At 49.1% G+C, this 18,400-nt stretch overlaps 1 protein-coding gene across 2 annotated transcripts in view; it reads left to right on the plus strand.

The window, feature by feature from the left end:
* GALNT10 (polypeptide N-acetylgalactosaminyltransferase 10) overlaps positions 1–14,521 on the plus strand; it is a 229,792-nt gene extending 215,271 nt beyond the window's left edge. Inside the window, exons 9-12 of one of the 2 annotated variants that reach the window (XM_027970438.2) lie at positions 1,553–1,774; positions 4,731–4,847; positions 9,830–9,979; positions 10,504–14,521. In XM_027970438.2, coding sequence (XP_027826239.1) covers positions 1,553–1,774; positions 4,731–4,847; positions 9,830–9,979; positions 10,504–10,662 — 648 coding nt within the window. In that variant the 3' untranslated portion in view covers positions 10,663–14,521. The remainder of the gene's footprint in view (positions 1–1,552; positions 1,775–4,730; positions 4,848–9,829; positions 9,980–10,503) is intronic. The other variant, XM_042250663.1, reaches the window with a different exon arrangement.
* The last annotated feature ends 3,879 nt before the right edge of the window (positions 14,522–18,400 follow it).

The raw sequence follows: 18,400 nt of genomic DNA on the forward strand, positions 1-18,400 counted from the left end.
AGCAAAAGTGAGGAGTTTTAGCTTCAATACCAAGGTTTCCCTTCTCCTTACTCAGCAGTCAGCAAAGTATTTTTGTGTGACCTATGAGCTAAGAATAGTTTTTACATTCTTAAGTAGCTTAGGGGAAAAAATATCAAAAGAATAATAATATTTTGTGACACGTGAAAAATCAAATTTCAGTGTCCATAAAGTTTGATCGGAACACAACCACACCCATTCATTTATGCAGTGTCTAGGGCTGCTTTATAGCAACATCAGAGCTGAAACCACATGGTCTGCAATGCCTAAAATGTTTACTGTCTGGCCCTTTACAGAAAACATTTGCCAACTGCAGCCTTACCTTCTGCTTCTAGGGCAGTCACTTACGTTGAAGTGTGTGTGACTGATGTGCTAACTCACTTTTATTCTTCAGAAGGAGATCTGGATTACAGAAGGGGGAAAATGATATGATAAAGCCTAGAGAATAAAATGGGAGGGGAGCGGTATCCTGGCAACAGCCTGGGCTTGGAGGAAGATGTTTAAGAGCAGGGAAGTTCCCCTGAACTCTGATGTTTTGCTCTTCCAAGCCAAGTAAGAGGTTGTCAGCACGTGGAATCTACACTGCCGGGGGAGTGAGATTTTCATCACAGTTACACAGAAGAATTCACTTTTCCTTTCTCTTCCAGTCTACTCATAAATAGGATATTTCCTCACCTCTTGCTGCTTTGACTTGCAAGTAATATGGTTGTCATTCTTTTTATTATCTTTGTGCTTCGTAATAAAGTGGCAGCAACCTTAACACCTCAAAGGACTGTTAAAAATTCTAGCTGCTGAGGGAATTTTACCTCCTGGTTGCAAGTTGTAATTCATTTTTACCAGTCAACTTGGGCAGAACTCTTAGTTGAATGTGACAAAAACCCAACTCAAATTGGGTTAAGCAGAAAGCCAAGTTACTGACCCATGTAAATGGAAAGCTCTGTGCTAGTTCTAGCTTCAGACAAGGCTGGATTCTGGAACTAAAAGAATAATGTCTTCCTGGCTCTAACCCTCAGCTCTGCCTCATCCCTCAAGGTTAGGGATGACCTAACCTTGGACAGGGTTTTCAAATGGCCCAGCAGCTCTTCTTGGAATCTTACCCATCGGATCTTACCCAGCAATGCTTCCAGATTTTGATTGGCTTGACCGAGGTCACATGCTCATTCCTGACCAATCCCTATGTCCCCACTATCTATATTCCCATTGGCCAGGCTGGGTCACTGTGGCTCTCCTTCAGCCATTTGAAATAAAAGGCAAGGGTGGGTCCCCAAATTCAGTGGGAGGCAATCTGTAGGAAGGAAGGGGCACAAGGTAGTCAGGAAAACCAGCAGCAGTGTATTTACTCAACTGTAAGCTATAGAGCCCTTAAAATGTTGATTTAAAAATGGAAATACTGAAGGTTTAAAAACACAGTGTGGCTACAGTCCTCAATAGAACATAAAATAAGAAAGGTTGACCTCAACCTCACAGACCCTTTGCACCCCCTGCCCTCCTTGACCCTACGGAGAGCCTGACCCTTGCACCTGCCGGTCTCCAGAACCTGAAGCGAGTGGCGGAGGTGTGGATGGACGAGTACGCAGAGCACATCTACCAGCGCCGGCCAGAGTACCGCCACCTCTCCGCTGGGGACGTGACTGCCCAGAAAAAGCTCCGTAGCTCCCTGAACTGCAAGAGTTTCAAGTGGTTTATGACCAAGATCGCCTGGGATCTGCCCCAATTCTACCCACCCGTGGAGCCCCCGGCCGCAGCCTGGGGTGAGGTGAGTGTGAAGGCTAGGCCCCGCCACATAAATAGGTCTTGAGTCAAAATGCACGTGCCGGGTCCACAATTTAGAGAAAAAAGTAACAACACTGTAAATCAACTATATTTCAATAAAAATTAAAATAAAAAAGCAGCGTCATCTAGAAAGTGCCAGTAGAGGTATAACCTATAAAACTTGCTCCTTTGTTTCGCTGGTCTCTCTTCTTAGCCTTGGGGTGGTGGTTTTTGTGTGTTCGCTATTTAATGTTACAAGTAGAAAAAAATTAAAACTTTAAATTATTAGCATGAATTTTACTATTCATCTTTATATTCTGCTGTGCGGGTTTTAAAGGCAAACACAACATTCAATTTGTGCACAATTGGTGAAATTTCACAATCCATATTTCAGACCTCCCCATGCATATGTGTTTCTTACCAGAGCTGTGGAAACACAGCACAGAACTAACTCAGCTGTATTTATTTCACTTCTTGATAATGTACACATCCTGTCAACATCTTACTGATGAGTGAGAAAGAGCTGAAGGAAAAGGAACTCTAGGTTGCCCCCTCCTTCCCTTTGCTTGTGTGCTATTTGCTGCTGAAGTAGTTGGGTCATCCAGGGAATTAACGCATGAAAAAAAGGACATAGACTTCCTTGGGGGTCCAGTGGTTAAGAATCTGCCTGCCAATGCCAGGGACTCGGTTTTGATCCCTGGTCTGGGAAGGTTCCACATGCTGCAGGGCAACTAAGACCTCGTGACCCAACTACTGCAGCCCAGGGACCCTAGAGCCTGTGCTCCGAAACAAGAGAAGCCACCACAATGAGAAGCCTGCACACCGCAACGAAGACCCAGTACAGCCGGAAAGAAAGAAAGGACACAATAGGGTTTCCCAGTCCCTCCTGTGTCCTGGACACGTTCCTTGATGAAGCTGAAGCCGGTTCTGGTTGAAAAGGAGGATGTAGCCTCTGGGACAGGCCAGCACCCCTGCTTAGTCACAGCTGTGACACCCTCAGCCCCTACTTGCTTTGAGTGTTGCTGAGTTTCCAAGCATATGGGGGACCCAGGGACTCTGTGCTGCAGGCACTCAGAGATGCTGTATGTGAGCTCTGCAGAGAGGAACAGCAGGTGCTCATAGAGTCTGTGTCACCTCTGCCCATGTGCATACTCTGTTATCCCATGAAATTTCACTTACAGGTCCAAAGGTAAAATTATTAGGACATTTAAGACAGTGACAGCAGAGCTTTAAACCAAACATAGACTCTGAGTAAGGAAGCCTGTGCCGCTGCCCTTCTCACACACCCAAGAAGCTGGTCCTGCTGGAGGAGGCAGACAGTCCACCACATCCCGACTCCTGGGTCTCTGGCAGAGAGGACCACTCAGAGATGGGTATAAGGGGATTTGTGGAGGGGGCGCATACATATTGGGGCTCCTTCTGTTGTAAGTGACAGAGTCCATTCTAAGGTGGAAAGGGGGTGACTGCTTCTCATAGAAATCTTGGGTAGCTGTGGCTTCAACTGTGAACTCCTGGATCCAGGGGGTTCAAATGATGTCAGTCTCTTTTTTTTCCTACTTAACTGCTTCCTTGTGTGTTGTCCTCATGCCAAAAGTAGCAAGATGGCTTCCGGAAACCTTAGGCTGCGAGAGCCCCAGCTTGACCAACCTAGCAGGAAGTGAACACCTCTTTCCCAGTAGAGTCAGTAAAGGTCCAGGATTGAAGTCTTACTCTCAGATCCGCATGAATCACTGTGGCCTTTGGAGGAAGAGGGACCAAGGGTAGGCTGGATGTTCTGGCCACGGGATGGGCCACAACACCCAGGAGAGAAGTGTGTTGGCCTGCAAACGCACCAGGTGTCACTTGCTCAGCCAATTAGAGGGACCTTTCCCCGCTAAGCCCTCTGCCAGCACCACCCTCGCCACCGACACCAGCGCGAGTTTTCTAGATGAGGTGCCTCTTGATTTCCCTCGTGAAGCCCTTCATTTCTTTGCCACCTCATTGGCTTTCTCCCCCGTGTTAGTTCAGGTCCTCTGGGAAGCAGGCACCAAGAGGGGATTAGGCGAGCAAGAAACTTACTGGGACATCGCCCGAGAGAAGTGAGCAGGGAGGTAAGGAGAGCTGCCAGACTGGCAGGCTGCCCTCTGGAAGAGGAGAGGAAAAGAAGGAGAGCGGCGGGGAGGAAGCCCCAGCCTCAAGTGAGGCTTTGAGGAAGGCTGGCTGTGTTAATGAGCAGTCTTCAGGCGAATCACCTGCCAGAGGAGTCCGCCTCCCCAGGGGACAGGCCTGCCTCTCTCCAAGGTGAGCGTGGCGGTTGCAGCTCACAGCAGCGGGGCAGCGAGACTGCCTGTAGCTGGGCACTGGAGCGGGCCTTTCCCTGGCCCCTGCATCACACGAGCAGCTGCATCTGTGAGGTGGGAGCTAAGCGATGTGACGCCAGCAGCTAGCACAGTGGCCTGCCTGCCATCCATGCTGGCTGACCAGCGCAGGCTGAGGCCCCTGCACTCACAGGGCGTCCTCACCTTCCTTAGTGAGACTCTGTTCCTCTTTGGAGCCTCCCATTCACCTGCCCTAAGGCCCGAGAGCAAAGACCCCACACCTTTTCTAAAGTGGTCTTCAACGTATAGCCTCTACATCACCTGGAATGAGGGTAAAATTTGATTCCTGGACCTGCTGGGTCAAATTCTCTGGGAGAGGAGGCAGGAGTCCTCCTCTTCACAACCCCTCCCCTCCAGGCCCCAGCCCCACCCCTGGACTCTACATGCTCTAATTCAAAGCAAGGTTGAGTGGCGCTGCTCTCCGTGTTCCCTTATTAACAGGTTCTGTCCTGCCCACCAGTCCAGTGCAAACTTCATTAGGAGAATTCGGAGTTCAGCCCACTGACATCCTCTACCTTGCCTCCCTCCTCCCGCCCCAGCAGGGGCCCCACTGGATATCTTCAAGCACCTCACTGGTCCTCTCTTTGCTTCCTTCTCATCCAGATCCGCAATGTGGGCACAGGGCTGTGCGCAGACACGAAGCATGGGGCCCTGGGCTCCCCACTGAGGCTAGAGAGCTGCATCCGGGGCCGTGGGGAGGCCGCCTGGAACAACATGCAGGTAGGGGCTGTTCCTCGGACCGGCTGCCAGGTTCCCTGTGCCGTCATAAGCCTGCAGTTCTCATGTGGTATGCTGGCAGGGAGAGGCCCAGGCAATGAGGGACAGGTCAGCGCAAGGGACATGTTATACGAGCCTACTGGACACTTTGGAAAGAGGAATCCTGCACATCGGTCTGGACTGTTGGTTACAAGTGACAGACACTTGGCCCAAATGGCTGTCAACAGAGTTTCTGGCTCATGTCACTGAAGTCTAGATGATGTCATCAGAGTCTCTCCAGGGCCCCAGCTCTGCTTCCCTCGGCTTCATTCTTACGCTGACTTGTCTTCCCAAGTGGTGGCAGAGGTAACCACCAGCAGCTCTAGGCGGCCAGCCACCCGGTGAAAAGGCATGTCCCTTCCAAGAGTTCCAGAAAAGCCCTGGGGCCCTCACATGCTGGGTTTCCTGACCCAGCAATGATGGAGGTATGACACAGTCCTCTTAGTGACCTGGGTCATGGGCCCCTCCTGGGGCCTAGGGTATGGTCATCCTCACTTGAAAAATAGGGTGACACAGGGGAGAGGGTTGGTCCCCAAAGGATCTCCCAAAGGGTATAATCCGAAGCGTGCGGAGTGCAAGCCCACCATGTAGGACATGCCTCTCACAGGAAACTGCACATAGCTTCCCCTCGTCCCTTCCCAGGTGCACCCCATTGTTAACTCACACGGCATCCATTGAATCTTGTTTCAAAGACACATGGTTTATAGTCTCCCTGCTGTGGATTTTCTGGCATTTGGAAAGTGTACACTGATAGAAGCCTACAAGGTGGGTCCTCTGTAAAAACAGAACTCAGGAGGGCTGCGCAGCGTACACACTGAGAGTGCACAGCACCACCTCCTCTCAGTGTGCACACTGAGCATGCACGGTGCCAGCCTCCGGAATGTGTGATGCCCTCCCCCATCCTTTCTTGAAAACCATTCTTACTAGATAATGGCTGTCACTGACTAAGGGCTTCCCAGATGGCACTAGTGGTAAAGAATCTGCCTGCCAATGCAGGCGATGCAAGAGACTCAGGGTCAGGAAGATTCCCTGGAGGAGGGCGTGACAACCCACTCCAGTATTCTTGCCTGGAGAATTCCATGGACAGAGGACCCTGACGGGACAGTCCATGGAATCACAACAAGTTCAACACAACGGAGCAAGTATGCCCACATGCTCATCAGTTAATTCTTCTGAATTCTCCACAGCCCTGTATGGCTGCTCCTTGATCCTGGGGCTGCAAGAGAGACCAGGAGAAATACAGGGCCTGGATAGAACAGGCCTAGGCAGCTCAGCTTCAGAACAACTCCCCTTGCGGTGGAGAGTCCACATGAAGACAGGATTCACTCAGACTAACTGCAGAATGTGCCTGGGGTGTGGGTATGCTGGCTTCCACCGTGAGGCGGGGAGCGTAGCAGCCCAGTTGCCCCACTGGGATCTGTGTCCCGTGGAGCCCACAGCCACTGTGAGTGATGAGCTCTAGTGAGCCGGAAAAGGAAGAAATGCAAGTCTAAGCTACAGCTCCTGACCTGGAGGAGGCCGGGGAAGTCAACATTCAGGGAGCAGTAACTGGCTAACCCCACCACCACCACCACTGCAATGCGCACCTCTGGCCAAGATGGAATAACAAGGACTTGGTTTACCCTTCTACCCAAAGCATCCAAAGAAATGGACAAAACATGTGAAGCAACTGTTTTCAGGAGAGCCGATGTCAGCCCTTGAAAGACAGTGACCCTTGGAAGACAGGGAGCCGACAAGCATGATGGTTGTCCCGGCTTCCTTCCTTGAGAGAGTTCCCAGTCCACAAGTCAGGAGGGGGATGCCCGGGGGAGCCAGGCACACGCCCTGAGTTGAGGAGGCAGCGCAGAGAGTGCAGGAGGTCAAGGTGGCTAGAATTCACAAAATGGAATCCTGGAGGCTTGGAGAAAGCCGGACATGGATAATGTCTGAGATTTACAGAGGGCCCCCTGCATATTCAGCAGAGTACTGGTGTGTGTGAAGAAACTCCTGGGGCTGGACAGAGAACCACCTGAGAGGATTCATGTGGAAAGATGGACGGGACCTAGACTAGCCAAAAAAATGTTCAAAAGAAATACTAAGTTAAAGGACTGATTTCAACATATATTGTTAAAGTGTCACTGATTAAAGCAGTGCCATACTGCTGTAAAGAGAGAATAGAGACTCCAAAAATAGATCCATGCATGTATGGACAGCACACTCTTAAAGATGTTCAAGGGAAATTAATTCAGTGCAAAAATTTTTGCACTATATTTTCAACAAATAGTGCATATCCATGTGCAAAAAGTTTTTTCAATAAATACATTATACTATATATAAAAATTAACTCAAAAATGGGTCATTGACTTAAACATAAAACTGAAACCAAAATACTTTAGAAGGAAACACAGGCAAAAGTGTTCCTTGGTAACCCAAGCAATGATTTCTTAGATACAACACCAAAAGAGAATTGATGACACAAAAAATTTGATAGATTGGACTTCTTCAAAATAGAAAATTCTGTTCTTAAAAGACACCATTGAAAAAATAGGAAGATGAACCACAGACTAAGAGAACATGTTTACAAAGCATATATCTGATAACAACTTTAAATGTTTGTGAGTGAGTGAGAGTCGCTCAGTCGTGTCTGACTCTTTGCGAACCCATGGACTATACAGTCCGTGGAGTTCTCCAGGCCAGAATACTGGAGTGGGTAGCCAATCCCTTCTCCAGATCTTCCCAACCGAGGGTTAGAACCCAGGTCTCCCACATTGCAGGCGGATTCTTTACCAGTTGAGCCACCAGGGAAATGTTTAGAGTATAAAATTTCTCAAAACTCAGTAAGAAAATAAGCAATGCAGTTTAAAAATAGGCAAAAGATGTGTAGAGATTTTAGTGAAGAAGTCGTATTGGTCAGCAAAGAAGCATATCAAAAATGCTTAACTTAATAGTTATTAGAGAAATGGAAATTAAAATTATAACCTATTAGAAAGACCAACCATACCAAGGTTTGGCAAGGATGTAGATGAATTGGAACCATACACTGCTGGTAAGAATGTGACTGGTACAACCACTTTGGAAAACAGTTGGGTAGTTTCTTGGAAAGTTACACATTGATGTATTTTGTGATCCAGCCATCCCTCTTCAAGGGGTTCATCCAAGAGAGAAGAAATTATGTCCATGTCCTTACAATGGCTTGTACACATGTGTTCATAGCAGCTCTAAGACTCTTGAGAGTCCCTTGGACTACAAAGAGATCCAACCAGTCCATCAGTCCATCCTTAAGGAGATCAGTCCTGAGTGTTCACTGGAAGGACTGATGTTGAAGCTGAAACTCCAACACTTCGGCTGCCTGATTTGAAGAGCTGACTCATTTGAAAAGACCTTGATGCTGGGAAAGATTGAAGGCAGGAGGAGAAGGGGACGACAGAGGATGAGATGGTTGGATGGCATCACTGACTCAATGGACATGAGTTTGGGTAAACTCCGGGAGTTGGTAATGGACAGGGAGGCCTGGCATGCTGTGATCCATGGGGTCACAAAGAGTCAGACATGACTGAGCGACTGAAGTGAACTATTTGAAAACACCAAAACTAGAAACAACCCCGGAGAAGGCAAAGGCACCCCACTCCAGTACTCTTGCCTGGAAAATCCCGTGGGTGGAGGAGCCTGGTAGGCTGCAGTCCATGGGGTCGCTAAGATTAGTCAGACACAACTGAGCGACTTCACTTTCACTTTTCACTTTCACTTTTCACTTTCATGCATTGGAGAAGGAAATGGCAACCCACACCAGTGTTCTTGCCTGGAGAATCCCAGGGACAGCGGAGCCTGGTGGGCTGCCGTCTATGGGGTCACACACAGTCGGACATGACTGAAGCAACTTAGCAACAGCAGCAGCAGAAACCACCCACATGTTCAACAACAGGTATATCAAGTACCATGCAGTGAATGAATATAGCTTGCCAATAACAAGGAATGAACTGTTGATAAATGCTGTTGTTATAACGTGATTAAATCTCAACACAATTGTGTTGTTTAAGAAATCAAAAAAAAAAAATCCATACTGTCTGATTCTTTTTATATAAAATTCTAGAAATTGTGAGCGCCTCTTTCATGAAAAACAAAGGAGTTTCCTAGGGGCGTGGGGAGGGATAGAAGGAAAAGATCACACAGGGCAGGAGGGTGCCTTTAGGGTGATGGATATGTTCACTACCTTGATGACAGTGATGATGATGGCAGTTTGACAGGTATAAGCTATGTCAAAATGTTTCAAGCTGAGCGCTTAAAATGTGTGCAGTTTATTGCATGCCAATTATTCAGTAAAGCTCCTGGGGAAAAAAAAAGTTTATCAGCCTATATAATATGTGAACCTGGTTTGGATCTTAATTCAAACAGACTGACTCTGAAAAGAAATGTGTAAGGCAATCTGAAAACGTATGAACTTGAGCTATTTGATGACACTGAGAACCTTGTGTTCGCTTTTCACTGTTATCAGGGCACTTACTGAAGTCATGACACCTGACATGGTAAGATGTCCAGAATTTGCTTCAAAAGAATGTAGGGGTGGGGGATATGGTGCAGAGGCAGCGCTAACAAGATTCATTGTGATTTAGTAATCATTGAAGCTGGGTCGTTGGGACAGGTGTCATCAATATACTTTTTATCTATAATATTTTTTTATTTTACCCTAAATATCAAAATTATCATTTCAACATGTAATTGAAGGTATTTTTTTCCTTTAAACGCAGCTTTATTTTGGGGGTGAGACTACCTTTTGCTTTAACCAATGAAAATCTAGCAGTTGTCACTTGTTGTAAAATAGACACTGAATTTTGGAGACGTGAGGATAAATATTTTTATATCAGTATACAGTTTTCTGAACCCCTGTGTTTAAAATTTCCTGTAATTGCGAAAGAAGAGACCCCCAGCTTTGCTTTGCTGTCCACATCACGGCGTCCCTGTGCATGCAGGTGTTCACCTTCACCTGGAGAGAAGACATCCGACCCGGAGACCCCCAGCACACCAAGAAGTTCTGCTTTGATGCCGTCTCCCACACCAGCCCCGTCACCCTCTATGACTGCCACAGCATGAAGGGCAACCAGCTGTGGAAGTACCGCAAAGTAAGACAGGGTGTGGAGGGGGGTGGACAGGGGAGCCTGCTTGACTTAAAAAAAAAAAAGTGTGCCTCCCCTCTTCTCTCCAGAGCCCCCTCCCTCATGCATTTGTTACACAAACTTCCCTGGCTCTCCTGTCATCAAGAGAAATCAGAAATCCAGCTTTAATATCTTTTTTTTCTTTTTCTATTATTTTTAATTTTTTTTTAATTCAGCTTTAGAATGTTGGCAACTGAGTCTTTTTTTTTGTTGTTTTAAACCACCTTGAGAGCAAATGAAATTTAACTGGAGATAGGCATGATTAGGGTCCCAGCCCAGAAGTGGCATACATCAGTTTTGTCCTCATCCCAGCGGGCACTGCTCAGGCACATGGGAAGGCCAGCCTCAAGGGAGGTGGGCAGTGTCCACTGTGTGGTGGGGAGGAGAGCCAGGCAGGCCGGCGAGCCCCAGCCCCATCCCCTCGCTGGTATCACTGCTGCTTGGGCTCATTTCCCCATCACAGCCCGGCTGACCACCTGCCTGTTTCACAGGACCAGACCTTATACCACCCTGTCAGCGGCAGTTGCATGGACTGCAGTGAAAGTGACCACAGGATCTTCATGAACACCTGCAACCCCTCCTCTCCCACCCAGCAGTGGCTGTTTGAACACACCAACTCCACAGTCTTGGAAAAATTCAATAGCAACTGAGCCCTCACGTTGCCACAGTGAGCCTGGTGGGGTCCCCTCCAGCACTCCCTGCAGCCTCCCTCTCCAGAGGAAGGCGGGGCTGCCAGGGCTCCCCCATTCTGTACAAGGTGCTGGCCAGCCAGGTCAAGACAGAGGGGGCTCTTGAAGCTGACCTGGGTGTCCACCCAGCCCTGCAGGCCCCAAATGGTGGAGGCATGGAGAACAGACCCCACAAGAGGCCCCACTCCAGAGCAGAGCCCGCTGCACCCCTGGCGGCGGTGTGGAAACCCAGGAGAGCCTTTTCACCCCATCACCACGTTCCCTTGAGCAGTACGTGGAAGGAATGCCAGGGTAGCCCTCGGCCACCCGAAACAGAGTCCTCCAAGCCTGCCTGACATTCAGCTGGCTCATCCATGATGGTCCTTTAGCGAGAGAGAGGCAAGTTGTGTTTGTAGGCACCAACTTTAAGCAACAGTGCCACTCATCAGCAACAGAAGGACAAGAGTCTTTCTCGGGGCCATTGGGTTCAGCCCTTTCATTTTGGCCCCAGCTTGGGATAACTGCAGTTACTCCCCGGCATCTGTTCCCTGTCCTGACCCAAGGAGATGCAGTTAGAAGCCGTGCCTGGGGCCCTCCGAGTGTTCAGTGCTGGCCACCGGCCAGCTGTCAGGTGGGGCAGAAGCATGGCCCTCCTGTGCCACCGTGGACAGCCCTGGTGTCTGCCCTGGCTCTCGGGGTGCTCAAGATGCCCAGATCAGTGCTCTCCAGGCTCAAGGACAGTCCGGCCACCAGCTCTTCAGGACTGGGTTTCAGAGGGCCTTGAGTCTGTGGCACAGGCATAGTAGAAGACCTCCAAACTAGAAATTCTGCTTGAATTTCCCCCATCAGCGCTTCCATCTCTCTCCCTTCTCCCTCCCTCGGGCAGCTGCCTGTCTCTACAGAAGAGCAGAGGTGTGATGTGCTGGCCTCACAAAGTCCGGAGGCCGCTGAGGTGGACCGTGGGCAGGTTGCCTAGCCCCGACTCCTTGTGGTTCTGGTTCTCATATCGAATTCTAGAATTTTTAAAGAACTGTGTACTTGGGTCACAAACTAGAGTACCACATAGGATCCTGGTATTCTAGCATCCAATATGGATTTCTGGAATGCTGTGATTGAAGGAACCAGTCAACTGTAAAACCTTCAAGGCAGCCCCTAGCCTAGAAACAATCTGTGAAGTCCAAGGTTGGTGGTGTTGGGGGACAGGTGGGGGATCCCACGTTCATCCGCTCATACCAGAGGCCTGGGTGTGACACAGTCCTCAGCCCAGGCCGGAAGCTGTGCCAGCCCCGCCACGGTCACGGCTGCAGTGAACACCCCAGTGTCCCACAAACAGATATGCAGTCCGCTCCATGACGGCCCTCTGTATTTACCTTTTGCTTTGTTAATTATGTGTCAGACTCCCAGAGGGCTCCCAAACTAATAGGAAGTGTTTCTCTAACCAGCCTGCCACCCACTGAGTCAGAAATGGAAATTGCAGTCTACAGCCCGCTGCTCCCGCCAGCTAGCCCAGGAAGTCTTTAAATCGGTGTTCCAGTTAGAGTCGAGCTTCTCGATTGTGTTATTTGCCAGTGAAATAACTGAGACATAAATCTGGGAGCAGAGCCACGGATCTGCCTTTGAGATGCTGGCTGATCTCGTCAGTTATCTGAGGAGGGAAGTGAACTCTCCCAGCCACCACCACCCCGATGAAGCGTGCAGCAGGCAAAGCATCACTTCCACCTTCTGCCTCAGCACAGCTCCCACTCTGGCCACCTGTCTGCAGGAGAGGCAGCCCCGTGCTTACAAAGCTTGCTTGTCCGTCCCTGGTGTCTTTTCCAAGTGAGTGCTATACCTTTTAGCAGTGGCCCTCTTTAGGAAGGAGTCAAAAGATGCGGCCCCTTCCAGAATCTCGGAAAGCAAGAATGTTGTAATTTGGGAGAATTGAGGTAGGATTCATCATCAGAACGTAATGCAGCGTTATTAAAATGAAAACTGTGCCTTTTAAAAAGAAAAACATGCAAACGTACAGCCAATCCCTAAACTTGAATCATTTCCTAGTGCCTTGCTAGATGTAAAGGGGCAGGGTCGGGGTGGGGGGGACATTTTTGGTGATGTGTGCAATCCCTGTTGGATGAGTGTGTGTTTCCTAATGTCTGATTTCAAGCAGGAGGCGTTGGGCCTAGAGCAGGATCTGAAACAGCAGTGCCCACCAAGGGCCAGAGGGCCAGGTGTTATTGCATTCAATGAGAGTAACACCCTGAATTTAAAGGGCAACTGGATGGCTCTTTTAATCCATGGCCAAGAAGGGTCTCAGCCACTCCTGGGAGGGGGGCCTGTTTGGAAGCCACGGCTGCAGCCCCCACCCCACCCCCAGCAATTAGGTTTGCAATAGGTCCCACTCCAGCAGGTGACACTGTTCTTGGCAAGACCAGGGCGCATGTGGAAAGCAGGAGCAGCGGCAAGCAGTCTTCATGTGTCCACTTTTCTGTCCTTTGGTTCTCCTTTTGAGGCTGGTTTTGCACCCTCAACAAGGAATGGGCAGATCCTCTGAGCACCCTGACATTTGCAATTGCTGAACCCACGTCTGTGGGTGCTGAGCCTTGACAAAGCCTGTAATCAGGGAAGGAGGGAGAGAAGTCCATTAACAGACCAACCAATCACACATAGTAGCCATTCATTGTTTTGTCTTCATTTTGGAAAACTACATGTCTCAAGGATCCATGAGACTGTGGAGGTGCTGTCAGCCAGGTGATGGGTGAGAATGTGGACCCCTTCTCCTCTAAAGCCTTTCTTCTGAGCATGAGGTCACGAAACAGGGTGTGGCTACAAAGTATCACAGCTGTGTGGCCCCAGCAGCCTTTCCAAAGGGGGACTACAGGAACATTTCAGAACACAAAGAGTGTCTTCCCAGTAGGTTCAAGGTCATGGAGCAGATGCTAAGTGTGTGGGCATGTGTGAGAAAAGCCATTCCACCTTGTGCTTCCAGCTGGAGCTTTCAACTTTTAAGACCATCCAGGAGCTATCAGTTCCCCATTTTTGGAAGAAATAGCTCAGAGTCAGAAGGGAGTACATCTACAGAAGAGATCTAATGGGGGATGCAACCTCAGGACCTGGGGAGAAAGAATGATTCTTTTTGGAGATGTAGAATATGGATTCCCAGAGTCCACATTATATTCACCACCTGTCGAATTTCTTTTTCTCTTTAAGAAATAGCTGATGTCCTTGAAGATGGCTCCATATTTTGTGTATGCATCTCTATATTTTTAATCTCTGAAGTTTCAAAGGAGTGGCAAAGCACTTTACAGAAGTAACTCAGAAATCCGGACACCTTGCTTCAGAGATCCCTGGTTTGCACAGGTTGGGTGATCTCTGTCATTCTTAGGAGGCAATGCAACTTTGATTAAGTTTTCTGAGGATTTCTAAGTATGGGAGAAGGGTAAGGAGTGGGTACTGTCCTGGAATTCTTTTCTGCTTTCAACTGATGCTTTTTTTTTTTAATTCAAGTAATACTTTAGTTCTAACTGTATCTTGTGCCAAAGCCCATTGTCACCTCTGGGGTGGGAGTTGCACCTACATTCCAAGCGACAAGGTCCTCTTAAAGTTTGCTCCCAAAATGGCTTTGATTCAGCCGTGCTGGCCCACAGGGCTGGGTTCCTACTGTGTTTCAGACTTGAAGGAGGATCCCAGAGGGACTACATGCAGGGAATATCTGACAGGTCGGATGTGGGAATCCATAGAGAAAGCTCGAGACCACCAGCCTCTCATCTCCTGCCTGGAAAAGTGAGCCTTTGTGAAGACCTGACTTACCATGTACAACTGCGATTGTGACTGTTGTTGAGTAAACCTCCAGACTTTTCTCTAATGTGGTCTCTGGCTAATTCCTTGTCTGCGCCTTTCTCCAGTCCTTCGTTCCCTGTGTATTCATTGAGCACCCACCCACTCGGTGCCTCCTCTGGGTCCTGGATAAATTCCCTACCACCATCATTCTAAGGAGGAAGGCGCACCGCAGACAGCTCACCACGATGATTTCAGATGTGAATAGGCCCATGGAGGTTATAAAACAAGGTATTTTAGAGACTGGGGTGGGGATCAACATGAAGCAGGGTAGTCAGGGAATGCCTCTGGGAGAGCTGAATGACAAGAAGAAGGGAGTATGAGCTGAAAGGCAGTTTGGGGAGGAGCATTCTGGGCAAAGGGAACGGCCAGTGCAGAGATCCTGAGGCAGGAAGGAGTTCCTGTGTTGGAGGCGGGGAAGGAGGTGAGCTCACAGACTTAGCCCAGGTAGCGCACAAAGAATCTTACAGGCTACACCCAGGAGTGGAGGGTTTCAGTGACAACATGAAACCAGCTTAGCTCATTTCTTGCGCTCACCCATGAGCCACAAGTCCCTGCATACCAAAGCATTATGAGGGTTGGATTATCAAAGCTTTTGAGAGTTGGATTACATAATACCATGTGCTGGAAAGAACCCTGGCTGGCCCTGCTGTGCAAGGTGAGATCTTATGCAAATCCTGCCCCCTAGCTAGGTCCCAGTTTTACACAGCGAAGGGAGTTTTCCCATGGTGCTTCCTGCTCTGCCTGTTCTGCTATAGTTGGCTCTTGGTGTGGAGCTGGAGACAGAAGCTACCCTGGTGCTGTCATTCAGAGCCCACTAGAGGGCGCTGTGGACCGTGGCTTGGCGAAGGTTCCTTTGCAGACCCGGGATGATTACGGGCCACTGTGCAGGTTTGAGCCCTGGAGCAAGAAAGTCGAATCTGTCTTTCATAACTTGCATTTCTTGTTTGTTTGAAAATCTTTTATAAACACCCATAAATTATAAATGTTTTAATGGTGTCTTTAAAGAATTTACTAGGAAATAAAGTGGGGGCTTCCGTGGTAGCTCAGACAGTCCATAAACCACCTGCCTGCAATGCACAAGAAACAGGTTCGATCCCTGGGTCAGGAAGATTCCCTGGAGAAGGGGATGGCAACCGACTCCAGTATTCTCACCTGGAGAATTTCACGGACAGAGAAACATAGTCGGCTACAGTCCACGGGATCACAGAGTCAGACACAACTGAGCGACTAACACTTTCACTTAACTTTTTTTTTTTTTCCCCAAAGGAAAGAACATTCCAGGTGTAGGGGCAACCTGACCAAACACCCTGTGTAGGATCGTGACAGGTATGAAGGTCTATGAGGCTGGAACAGAGTGAGAGAGAGAGGAGATGAGGAGGCAAACCAAGCCAGACCCTCTGGGGCCCTGTGGGCCATGTTCCAGGGTCTCTGATCTTTATTACAAAGGCAGCAGGAACCATTAAAGATTTGGGGCAGAGAGAGCATAAACGGTGCCCTCGAACTGAAGTCTAGAGCCAGGAATGAGTTGCTCAAGGTGCTGGGCACATACTAGGACCTGGAGCCTGCAGAATGGCAAATCCAGGGCACCTGGCCCTCACGTGTCTCATCCATTTCAGCTCCTCGTCCTCCCAGCCCTACACGAGAGCAGAGAATCCAAGGTAAGTAGAGCACGTAGCCACACAGTGGGAGCTCCTTCGTGTTGTTGCATGCTTACTGGGAAATAGATCAGAGAATGTGGCAATTTGCTCAAAGGTTTGCATCCTTTTTTTCCTCCTTGTGTGATTGGGGTTCGGGCTTTGGGGCCTGGCACTTAGTAAGGGTTCAATAAGTACTTGACAAATGGATGAATGGATGAATAGTTTCAAATTACACTCATAGCCCACAGACCCTAGGGTGAGTTCTCCTATCTGTTGTATGCTGTGTGTCCCTGAGCAAGTCTCTTCTCCCTGGGCCTCAGGTTTTCCTTATAGCCATGAGAAGAAGGGGAGCAAGGTAAATAAAGTTCAGCCTGGAACCTTCTAGTCCTCTAGATCTTGCATCTCATATTTTGAAATGGCCCAGATCTTGTTAGGGACTTAATTTCCAAGTTCACCCAGGAAGTGGGGTCCCCTCCCGGTTTTCTTAGTGGTATCTCCTACCCTCAGGTTTCTGGGTTTCTGGTGGGGTGGGCCCAGGAGTCGGCATCCAAAGCTGGCTTCCTGCAGCTGCTCACAGTTCTGCCAATCTCTGGCCTCAGGCAGCTGCCTCCTCTTTTGTTCCAGGCTTAGCATACCTGGCTTACTGGATGGTGCTCAGGGCAGTCTGCAGCTCTTTGCCTTCAAGTCTGACTTGGTCTGGGGCTGGCATAGTGACAGCCCTGGGCGCACTTCACACCCACTCTCACAACAGAACGCCACAGAAACAAAGGAACACGGTGAGCCCTCAGAAAAAGCAGGTTTCTTAGCAACTTTAACAGCCTTTGTTCGTGAGCTCCTTGGAACTGAAGCAGCGTCTGATCTCCTGCCAGCTCCTGCCTGGGGATGGGGAGAAGGGGATGGTGGGTCTGCCTTTGCTGGAGCTGGGAGCTCAGCTCCCCCACCATTGCCCTGTCAGTCAGCCTGGGAGGCAGAGACCTAAATGCCAAATTTGTCCAGGTTCTAAGAAAATTCCTCACCATGGTTTCTACACAGCTGCAGAATTCAGCCAGCAAACATGCACTGAAACGTATTCTGTGGGCTTATGATGGCCCCTGGTCTGTGCTCAGAGTAGTAAATCCCAGCTCTGTCCTCGGCCCGGGAAAAACAGAGGTGAATAAGGGACCACCTGCAACCTCTCACATCTCTTGATAAGAACAAACAAGGACCCAGGCAAGTGAGGGAAAAAATACTTGACTCCAACTGCACTGTCTACATGTTGCAGCTTCCACTGGGACCTTATTTCCCTGACCAGGAGTCGAACCTGCACCCCCTGCATTGAAAGTGTGGAGTCTTAAACCACTGGACCACTAGGGAAAGTCCCCTTGCTGCAGTCTTGAGGTCACTTGTAGACACGTGCATGTGTAGAGTGGTGAAAGATTGGAGTCGCCCAACATGCATGTTCCCAACTGAGGTCAATTCAGCTCTCACACCATTAACAAGGGTCCTTCTTATCGTCTTACATTTTTGTGCTTTTGTGGGTGGTTTTGGTTTTAAGATGCCCTGCAACCATTGTGCTGAAGTGCTTGCAGCAGAGGGACCAGTGGGGGCTGGAGATAGAAAAGCCTTGGCCTGTGTGGGCACTGGAGCCCTGTTGGGGGGTGTGCAAGCCCACAGTACATGTTTCAGTACATCTTTGGTGATTGAATTCTGCAGCTAACATGGTTTACTACAGGCCTTTAAAATAAAACCCAAACTTCTCAGCCAGGTCCCAAGCTCCGTTGGAGCTGACCCTTGGATGCTTCTCCATCACCTCCCAGCAGGGCTCAGGTGCCCACACAGGCCAAGGCTTTCCCATCTCCAGATGCCACTGGTCCCTCTGCTTGGAATGTTCTTCACCTGCGCGGCAGCTTCTTTTCCCCCTTTGGGTCTCAGCTCAGCTGTCAGAGGCCTCACTCAAGAGGCCTCTCTATCGAGAACAGACACATGCATGTCATTCACTCTTTCTCAGCACCTCTGTAGCTCCCCTTCTCTTGCTTATCCTAACAAAACAGCCCATTCCCATGATGCACAGGAGTTTTATAAACAAACTTTATAATAAAGTTGCTGCAGACGCCAAATGAGTGAATACAGAACTACCAGTCCCAGGGGAAGCACAGGGTCAGGTTCCTCCAGCCTCTGGTCACCACACTGTCATCACGCCATCAATGCATAACCTGTTCTGTGCGCGTTTCTGTTTAAAGACACCTCATTTCAAATAGATCATTAATTCATTCACGTTGAACTCACAG

Source organism: Ovis aries, chromosome 5 (assembly GCF_016772045.2).
Source record: "Ovis aries strain OAR_USU_Benz2616 breed Rambouillet chromosome 5, ARS-UI_Ramb_v3.0, whole genome shotgun sequence".
NCBI classification, from domain to species: Eukaryota; Metazoa; Chordata; class Mammalia; order Artiodactyla; family Bovidae; genus Ovis; species Ovis aries.